Source organism: Sinocyclocheilus rhinocerous, unplaced genomic scaffold, assembly GCF_001515625.1.
Source record: "Sinocyclocheilus rhinocerous isolate Xijiao unplaced genomic scaffold, SAMN03320098_v1.1 scaffold1396, whole genome shotgun sequence".
Classification (NCBI taxonomy): Eukaryota; Metazoa; Chordata; class Actinopteri; order Cypriniformes; family Cyprinidae; genus Sinocyclocheilus; species Sinocyclocheilus rhinocerous.
In genome coordinates, this window is record NW_015629497.1 from 238,142 (window position 1) to 248,529 (window position 10,388).

The following is a 10,388-nucleotide window of genomic DNA, read 5'->3' on the forward strand; positions in this document are numbered from 1 at the left end:
GGCGGCGGCAACAACAATACTACATCGAGAATAAAAGTTACGCTTTCTTTCTTTGCGTGAACATTTGGGCGGTGTTATGCAAATCTTCCCACATCGTGACGTAGACATGTGGGGGCGTGTTAGAACGAGCCGTTTTAGGTAGGCGTGGTTGACTCTTAACTTTTATAAAGAATATCTCTTTGGATTTGAGACTTTAGTCTTTGCAACTTTACAGATCTTCTTTATGCACCAAGAGCTTGTAACACTCCAAAGAGAAAGGAAAAATTTAAATCGCATCATATGACCCCTTTAAACCAAACGCATGACGCTTATTTATTTATTTTCCCCTGCCAATCTTCATACTCGGCAAACTGGAGTAACCCCACTGCTGTAACTTTTGACACGCTCAGCACTCCTTTGCTGCAGAGACCGATGCTTGACGTTAATGGATCCACATCAAGTTTCCTAGTAAGAGAAAATGTGTGTAAAAATGTCATGATAAATATTCCTCTATTACAACAGAGTGTCCAACAAGTACTGACTCATTCCTTACGCCGTCGCCATGTGATGTCGATGATGAAGTGAAACTCGCGGGTTTTGTCGCAACATACGCGCAAGGGGAGAAAGGGAAAGAAACACGCTTTCACGGGTGAGGTATTTATTTGGATGCATGTAATTCTATAAAGTCGATAATTACAGACTAATAATGAAAGTTTGACTAGCTGGTTCGACAGGGACATAGCTGGGCTTGGTTTTATTTATGATCGTCTGATTGTGACATGCTCTTTTCTTTGAGAGGTAGGCTATTTTTGTATGTTTTCACAACTTGGATTTTGTAAATATAATAGATTTGTCAGTATAATCTGTGGAAGTGACACATTTAATATTGTATTCAGATTCGATAGCTTGTCGTCACTTTGTTTAGTTTCAGATATCTAAAATGATCTCAGTACTTAGAAATATAAATACAAATTTGAACTAGTTGGATGAAAGTAACAGAAGTTTTAGTAGATGTTTTACCATTTCCAGGTTTTTGGAGAGCTTCTGGAACTGAGAGCCACTGAAGCAAAGATGACAGTATCCAGTTTGTGTTCATCCAAGGCTGAAGCATTCCACTTGCAGATCAACTACCATTAAAGTGAATGGGAATGCTTATGGATAGCTCTGTGCAGGTAGGCTATAATAGACTGCTGAGGGTTAATTTAATTGATTTAACACTATGAAAAGGAAAAGATATAAAATTAATCCTTAGTCTTTGTGTTAAAAAAAATGTTAAAGGCAGAGTGAGGGATTTCTGGTAGCCAATGTTTATATTTGACAAACTGTTGCTTCCAGTTAAAATACATGTCCTCTATCCATAAAATTGCTTTCTCCAGTGAAAACGTTGTCTCGTCTGAATCAGTTCAAAACACTTCTAAAGTAATATATTGGTAGAGAGGAAAACAGGGGATGGACTTTTAAAGTTAAAACGTCTTAATGATGGATTTGTTTATTACAAACACGGAGCTATTCACTTCACAAGACGTTAATTGATGGACTGAAGTTGTGTGGATTACTTGTGAATTATTGTGATGTTTTTTATTGACTTTTTTTTTTACTCTTTGGACATTCTGACGGCACCAACTGACTGCAAAGGATCCAATGGTGAGCAAGTGATATAATTCTAAGTTTCACCAAATCAGTTCAGATGAAGAAACAAACTCATCTATATCTTAGATGGTCTAAAGGTGAGTAAATTTTCATTTTTTGGGTGAACTATTTCTTTAAGATTTTCTTGTTGAGAATTTCTTTCTTTTAATTAGATTTTTTTTCTTTATGATATTAACATTCAGGACAGTTATGCCCCATTTTAATGTGTGTATGTATTTGCAGACATAATACCAGCCACTTCTGAAGAGCAGCAGGGCCTCTAAAATGAGTTTCTATGAGAAGAGAAAGGGAGCTATTTCTGCTCAGACCAAAAGGGCGGGAAATCCAGAACCCAGCTGTGTGTCAATGAAGAGTGACGTGTCTATGGGCATGCCACCTGAATTCAGTGGTGGAGCAGTGAACCCTGACCCCAAGTGAGACACAAGATTTAATCTTAAATGGATAGTTCACCCAAAATGAAAATTTGCTGTTAATTTACTCACCCTCAGGCCATCCAAGATGTAGGTGACTTTTTTCTTCAGTAGAACAGTAAAGTAGTTTTTCAGCTGAAACTGTGTGAGAACCTTGATGATTCATTAAATGCAAATCAGCGGCTGCACATTTTTGAAAAAGCATATAAGGAACACAAAATGAATACTCATGGCTCCTGACGATATATTGAGGTCTTATGAAGCGAAACGATCAGTCTGTGCAGGAAACTGAACATTACACTATTATTACCTGTAATAATAGCCATTCTTTTCCGCGAACTGGTTCTTTGAGACAGTTAGTTTTAATTAACTGGTTTAATTCACAAGTTCATTTACTTAATCACACAATGATGTAACTTATACACATTATATTATTAAAGTGCCCAATGATGATGTAAAACGTGGATGTTTTGCATGTCTAAAGCATATAAAGTGAATAAGCTTGTTTTGACGCTCACCTTTTTATATAAACTATGAGAAACCATAAAACTTTAATTTCGCCCCTTCATTCAAGTGCTTGGTTCACATATACACATATCACCGGCTCATCAGGTCTGTGTCGGAACTCTTTCTTCAGTTCAGTGATATGTTGGAGTGGTAAGTGAGTTGGCAAAAACCAGCATCATAGGAGCATATATGACCGTTTTTTTTTTTTGGCTCATTTCGAGTTGTCCTGTGCTTCTCGAGCGATGAACTGTTTCAGACAGTTCAGTCCGATTTGGTGAACTGGTTCAAATAATTCACCAAAAAGAACTCATTCAAAAGAATGATTTGTTCGCGAATCAGACATCACATAGGGCTGTTTGTCTGATGCTATGGATTAGAGGTAATAATGTTTTAAATAATGTTCCATTTCTTGCACAGACTGATCATTTTGCATGATAAGACCTTAATATATCATCAGGAGCCATCTGTATTAATTTTGTGTTCTTTGATATGCTTTTTTTTATTCTCAAAAATGGGCAGCTTCGGACTTGCATTGTATGAATCACCAAAAGACCACGGTTTCAGCAAAAATCTTCTTTACTGTTCTACTGAAGAAAAAAGTCACCTTATTCTTGGATGGCCTGAGCGTGACTAAATTAACAGCAAATTTTCATTTTTGGGTGAACTATCCCTTTAATAGCCTATACAGGACAGAAGGATAAATGTAGGCGTTTCGGTTTCTTACAAATTTTCACATTATGATCTGTTTGTAAGCAGATTCACAAAGCAACATCAGCATGTGGTTGAGTCTTAATGAAAAGTAACAGTGTAATGAAAAACTTGGTACAACATTGGTTAGCGAATATGATTAGCGAATTAGCTTGAAAATTTCAAAATGTGCCTATAGTGCTGATGATGTCATATAACACATCTGAGATCTCTCTGCAGGTGTTTGTTGCAGGTTTTTTCCAAATGTGGAGTGTGTGAGCAGGTTCTGAAAGATCCAGTCTCAATTACCTGTAAACATAGTTTCTGCAGACAGTGTATCAGCTGCTACTGGGATAAGTTCAGTCAATCAGAAGACTTTGACTGCCCTCAATGCAAGAAGAGGTCTATAATACGTCCTGTTCTACAAACATATAAAGTCTCGGGAGGATCCAGTTCTGCTCTCTGTTACGCAAACCTGCAGCAGGATTCTCTGGTGGACGATGTCCTGCAGAGAGTCAAAGAGAAACACAAAACCAGCATGAGGAACAAGTATGAGTGCTTATTTGAGGGAATCAAACTACAGGAGAATCAAACACTCCTGAACAGGATCTACACACAGCTTTGTATCATAGAGGGAGAAAGTGAAGGGGTGAATGAGGAACATGAAGTGTTACGGATGGAGAAAACAGCCAGAACACAACATTCACAAAACACTCAAATCCACTGTAATGACATCTTTAAATCCTTACCCGAACAAGGATGTGAGGGGAAGAGAAGAAAGATGGATGACAAAATAAAGATTGTTCTTACTAAAGGAGTCGCTGGAATTGGAAAAACAGTCTCTGTGCAGAAGTTCATTCTGGACTGGGCTGAGGGAAAAGCCAATCAGGATGTAGATTTCATGTTTGTGCTTCCATTTCGAGAGCTGAACTTGATTAAAGATGATCAGTACAGCATTCACAAAATTCTGCTTGACTTTCTTCCTGAACTTCAAGATCTGGACTCAAAGATTTATGATGAATGTAAAGTTGTGTTCATCTTCGATGGTCTGGATGAAAGCCGAATTACACTGAGGTTTTCAGACAGTGAGATGGTTTCTGATATAAATAAGTCTTCATCAGTTGGTGTATTGATGTCAAACATCATCAGAGGAGAGCTGCTTCCCTCTGCTCACATCTGGATCACCTCCAGACCAGCAGCAGCCAATCAAATCCCTTCAAAATACATCAACCGGGTGACTGAAATTCAGGGATTCAATGACCCTCAGAAGGAGAAATATTTCAGGAAGAGGATCAGTGATCAGCATCAAGCCAGCAGAATCATCTCACACATCATAAGATCAAGAAGCCTCCACATCATGTGCCACATACCGGTCTTCTGCTGGATCTCATCCACTGTGCTTCAGAACATCCTGAAACAAGATGACAGTGCAGAAATCCCTCAAACTCTGACTGAAATGTACATCCACTTTCTGCTCATTCAGATAAACCTAAGGAATCAGAAGTATGATGAGAGAGATCCTGGAAAACACTGGCAGTCCAACAGAGATGTGATTTTGAAACTTGCTGAACTGGCTTTCAAACAGCTCAAGAAAGGCAATATCATGTTCTATGAGGAGGATCTGAAAGAGTGCGACATAGATGTCATCGACGCCTCAGTGTATTCTGGGATTTGCACCGAGATATTTAAGGAGGAATCTGTGATTCATCAGAGGAAAGTCTACTGCTTCATACATCTGAGCTTTCAGGAGTTTCTTGCTGCTATTTATGTGTTCTATTGTTATGTAATTAACACTGTGGAGGAACTAAGGTTTTTTGATTCCCTGCATAATTTGCTCAGAGGAGCAGTAGATAAAGCCTTAGAAAGCGAAAATGGACACCTGGATCTTTTTCTCCGGTTCCTGCTGGGTATCTCACTGGACTCCAATCAGAAACTCTTACAGGATCTACTGACCAACACTCACAGCTGCTCAAGGAGCATTGAGAAAACAACTGCTTATATTAAAGACAAAATTAAACTTGGACATAACCTTTCAGCTGACAGATCCATCAATCTTTTTCTTTGTCTCTTTGAAATGAAAGATCAGACTCTGCACAGAGAGATCCAGGAGTTTCTGAAATCAGACAAACACTCAGAGAAGAAACTCTCTTCTGCACTTTGCTCAACAATCGCCTACATGTATCAGATGTCAGAAGATGTGCTGGAGGAACTTGATCCCAAGAAATTTAATACATCAGAAGAAGGTCGCAGAAAACTCTTACCAGCTGTGAAAAACTGCAGAAAAGCTCTGTGAGTGTTAAATTCTTCTTTTACTTGAGATAATGAATGCTGTGTCTTCTGATTGATGTTTATTGAAAATTTTCATAACTTGATATTTTTACAACTTTGCAGATTTTTTATTTTTCTGGCAAAACAAGACTAGAGCCGGCAACTCACCAGTTAATTTTCAGATTAATGCTTAATATAGTTCTTGGAAAATCAGAGGGAGTTGGCCATGACACAAGGGAGTTTTATTTGAAGATAAACAGTCAATACATATGCCAACCTTGACCATTATCAAGTTGTTTTGAGTGGGCTAGTGAGATACAGGCTTAAGGAAAAGATTATTCGACTTATATTTGAACTACCTTATGCAGTTGTTTGTAGATCTAATTTGAATTGTGTTTTGCTCTCTTATAGTCTTGCTGATTGTAATCTCACTGATAAATCTTGTGAAATTGTGGCCTCAGCTCTACAATCATCAAACTCCGTCCTGAGAGAGCTGGACCTGAGTAACAATGACTTGCAGGATTCAGGAGTGAAGCTTCTCTCTGATGGACTGAAGAGTCCAAACTGTCAACTAGAGAAACTGAGGTCTCTAAAAATTTGTAACAGTTCACAGATTATTAAAAAAAATTAAATCAAGTGTAAAAAATTACACCCAAGTGGCCCAAAGAAGGGGTGGGTGGTATGACCAAAATTCTGTTTCATGGTATGAATAATTTTATTGCACGGTAACAATATATTTCATGATATATTTATTTATATATGTAGTTATTCTGAAAATCAACAAAAAGTGCTTTATATAATAAATAAACTCAAATACTTTAGAAATGAAAAGTACTTCACCTCGTTTGATTTTTCTTTTTCTTTTATTGGGTAAATTATTTATTTAGTAAAAACACACTCAACTTTTAGATTAACTGCTCCCAACTGATTGATATTAAATGCAACTTGTAAGCGCAATTAAACTTTAAATAAGGGGTTTCTGGATTATTTTTAAATCTCATGATACTGTTTTACTTCAATCAGTTTATAATATCTAAATATTTTATATTAAAATATTCTATTCATAATAAATTACATTTACATTCTTTTAATTTTGTAGGATACTATTAATATTAGTTTTATTGTTTAAACTGCACGTTTTAACCATGCCCACTTATTTACATGTGGCGGTATACACAGAATAAAAAGATCTTTTACGGTTGACATTTTATACCGCAGTAATGATATACTGTATACCGTCATACCGCCCTGCCCTAAAAGACACAATTCACTTTTAATAGCATCTTGTCTAATACTGTGTGTAAATTATCACACTTTAGTGTCCTAAACTGTACTAAAAACAATGTGTGTGTGTAAATTATCTGACTGTTGATATGCATGTTTGTAGATTATCTGGCTGTATGGTGACAGAGAAAGGCTGTTGTTTTCTGGCCTCGACTCTGAGTTCCAACCCCTCATACCTGAGAGAGCTGGATCTCAGCTACAATCACCCTGGACATTCAGGAGTCAAGATGCTCTCTGATCGACTGAACCATCCAAACTGCAAACTCAAGTATGTGGACCTAAAATTGTGTTGTTTACATGTGTATACGCTATAATGTATAGTATAAAAGCATTCTATTTGATTATTATTTCATTGTGTTTTACCTTGAGCAAGCATATGCAATGAATCCAGCAGCCTAATGACTACACAAACATTTTACATACAAAGTTTTTGTGCCAAGAGTTATTTTCCCCAAAAAATGTTGATGTCTGGTTGCTTAGTCCAAACACTGTGTTGCCAGATATTACATTACTTTCCACAGAGTTGAAATTATATAGATAATGATTATGCTTATATAGAGATGTCTTATGCTGTCAAGAATTCCTCACAAGTGAATTTCGCTAAAAGATCTGGCTGGACAATTCGTTGGAAGAAACTACCTGAACAATAACAGCATAATACTACGGTTATAATAATACGGTTCATAATACTAACATTGTGCACAGGCAACAAAAAAATTACACAAACACATTTTAATGCCTGATTCAATGCTCTTCACTTAATCAGTATAACATAAATTTGTAAATCTTATGGATTTCAGGACTTTAATTCACCTCCCATTATGTATCTGTTATTCTAAGACCATTTTTACATGCCTTTTTCTGTACTACTTAGTTTTGACCATGGAGAGTCTTTCAGAATCACACCAGGACTGCGGAAATGTAGGTTCTCTCCCTGACAAGCAAACTGCATGCACATTTTTTTTTCTTCAATTCATTATTGTGCTTTTATAACACAAATTCTACAGCAGCCATAGAAGAATAATGCCTTACAATCACAAGCTAAATCCAAACATGACAATATCAAGGACAATGTCTAATGATCATTAGTGACATCATTTATGTTTAATCTCCCTTCAGATGCCTGTGTTCTCTCATTTGATCAAAATACAGTAAACACGCATCTCATTCTATCTGAGAACAACAAAAAGGCAACATATTTGGAAGAGGAGCAGCCATATCCTGATCATCCAGAAAGATTTGAGCACTACGAGCAGGTTCTGTGTAGAGAGAGCCTGACTGGACGCTGTTACTGGGAGGCTGAATGGAGTGGCTGGAGTCATATAGCAGTCACATATCGAGGTATCAACAGGAAAGGAGGGAGCGACTGCAGGTTTGGACTCAACGAAAAGTCCTGGAGTCTGGTCTGCTCTGGTAAAAATTACTATGCCAGGCATAATAATGCAAGAACTGACATACCTGCACCCTCATTATGTTCTAACATAATAGGAGTGTATCTAGATCAGCCAACTGGCTCTTTGTCTTTTTACAGTGTTTCCTCTGAAACTGGTCAAATGGTCCACATTTACACCTTCCACTCCACATTTACTGAGCCCCTCTGTGCAGGGTTTGGTGTTGGGGTTGACAGTGGAACTTCAGTGTGTTTATGTTAAATACAGAAGCTGTGAAGCAGGTGTGTCAGACCAGGGGCGTAGATTACGCGGGGGACGCGGGGGACGTGTCCCCCCCCCCACTTTTAATATCACGTAAATTCGTCCCCCGCACTTTTTCGGGCAAGTGTGGCAAGTGTTGATTTGCTGCTCAAAAAACATTAATAATAATAATAATTAAAAAAGGTTTCTTGAGCATCAAATCAGCATATTAGAATGATTTCTGAAGGATGTGACACTGAAGACTGGAGTAATGATGCTGAAAATTCAGCTGTGTCAGTGATGTCAATGATGGCCCTGTGTCAGACACTCAGACCATGGGCCAAATACAGCTTGTGAAGGAAATAAAATGAGAGTTTAGCTCTAACTCTAATTAAACACCTAAATCAGCTAATCAAGGTCTTCAGGATTACTTGAAAAGTAAAGGTACCGTAGGTTCTAGAGCAAGTTTGAGCTGAACTCTGCAGGCAGTGGTGGACAGTAACGGAGTAGCTTTACTTTGTTACTACTTAAGTACATTTTTCAAGTATCTGTACTTTACTGGAGTAGTTTTATTTTGAGTAACTTTTACTTTTACTTCACTACATTCCAAAGCATAAGATCGTACTTTTTACTTCACTACATTTCATAAAACATATCGTTACTCCTTATAATATATCACGGCCAAAATTGACTGCGACAAACCCTCTGAGAAAGTCCATCCAAGATTGCCGACAAAGTGAGACAAATGTGGCCTATAAGTAAATAAACTTTTTCATTCAGTACTGAAAAGTATCAGCAAAACAGGTGAACCTCATTACAGTGGGCTTTTTATTTAAAATTTGGTGTACCGTGTTCAGTGGTGGACAGTAACGGAGTAGCTTTACTTTGTTACTACTTAAGTACATTTTTCAAGTATCTGTACTTTACTGGAGTCGTTTTATTTTGAGTAACTTTTACTTTTACTTCACTACATTCCAAAGCATAAGATCGTACTTTTTACTTCACTACATTTCATAAAACATATCGTTACTCCTTATAATATATCACCTGCTCCGACCTGTTTTTATACAGTCTATACGCAGAAGCGGTGTCTGATTCATGAACGAACTGATTCTTTTCAATGAACCTTTTAAATCGGTTCGCAAATCGCACCAAACGATTCATTCACGAATTAGAATGATCCGATTGCAGCTGTTCTAGAGTCGACAACTCACAGTGTCTCTATGTTTTAGGTAAAAAAAACTCAGGAACATTAAAATAACACAGACTAAATAAAATTATTCCCCGCTGCCGTAACGTTAACGGTTTTATTAAAATGCTACGCATTTAGCCCTATGTGACGTCTGTTTTTATATTGTTTATCAACAGTATACATTTTTATATTGTTTGGATTAACTAGCGGAGTAGACAGATATGAATGTTTATTCATAACCATACTGAAAATAAGTAAATATTGTTAGCTGATGCTAACTGTCTAGCTAACAAGTTTGCGGGTGTTAAGTTGAGGTAATGTTTAGAAAGTCCAAATATTTTTTTTCAACCACCTAGATAGATTACATCTGGGGGGAAAGAAAGGATGTGATGTTCAGAACATGGTAATTACAGTAAATATCAAAGTGGGAAGTGATGCCCTCTGGGGGCATTTGGCCAGGGGTGTTTTTTACGGTGGCCGTGAGGTGCAAAGCAAATCACAATTCTGAAAACAAAATAACAAATTACAAACGCAAATGCAAGTCTAAAAAACAAAATAACAATTCAGAAAACATTATAACAAGTCAGAAAACACAGTGACAAATTCGAAAACAAAATAAGTCAGAAAACAACGACAAATCCGAAAACAAATTAACAATTCAGAAAACACAACGACAAATCAGACAAACCGGAAGAGGTAGGTATAGTTTGAGACAGCGCCATTAGTTTGGGATTACTCAGCGCTGACTGGACGAGACATCTGTCAATCAACGTATACAGG

General features: G+C 37.2%; 1 protein-coding gene across 1 annotated transcript; it reads left to right on the forward strand.

Annotated features, from left to right (window-relative positions):
* The first annotated feature begins 294 nt into the window (after window positions 1-294).
* Window positions 295-8,495, forward strand: LOC107738901 (NACHT, LRR and PYD domains-containing protein 3-like). Its single transcript, XM_016550811.1, has 8 exons — window positions 295-777; window positions 1,009-1,151; window positions 1,852-2,042; window positions 3,474-5,522; window positions 5,913-6,086; window positions 6,889-7,053; window positions 7,660-7,706; window positions 7,905-8,495. Exons 3-8 carry the CDS (start codon window positions 1,894-1,896, stop codon window positions 8,435-8,437), a joined length of 3,117 nt encoding a protein of 1,038 aa, XP_016406297.1. The 5' UTR covers window positions 295-777; window positions 1,009-1,151; window positions 1,852-1,893; the 3' UTR covers window positions 8,438-8,495.
* The last annotated feature ends 1,893 nt before the right edge of the window (window positions 8,496-10,388 follow it).

Coding starts and splice junctions, on each gene's coding strand:
- LOC107738901 (XM_016550811.1), top strand. CDS start 1,894: ATGAGTTTCTATGAGAAGAGAAAGGGAGCTATTTCTGCTCAGACCAAA. Junction 2,043..3,473: donor GCAGTGAACCCTGACCCCAA/GTGAGACACAAG, acceptor ATCTCTCTGCAG/GTGTTTGTTGCAGGTTTTTT. Junction 7,707..7,904: donor CACACCAGGACTGCGGAAAT/GTAGGTTCTCTC, acceptor ATCTCCCTTCAG/ATGCCTGTGTTCTCTCATTT.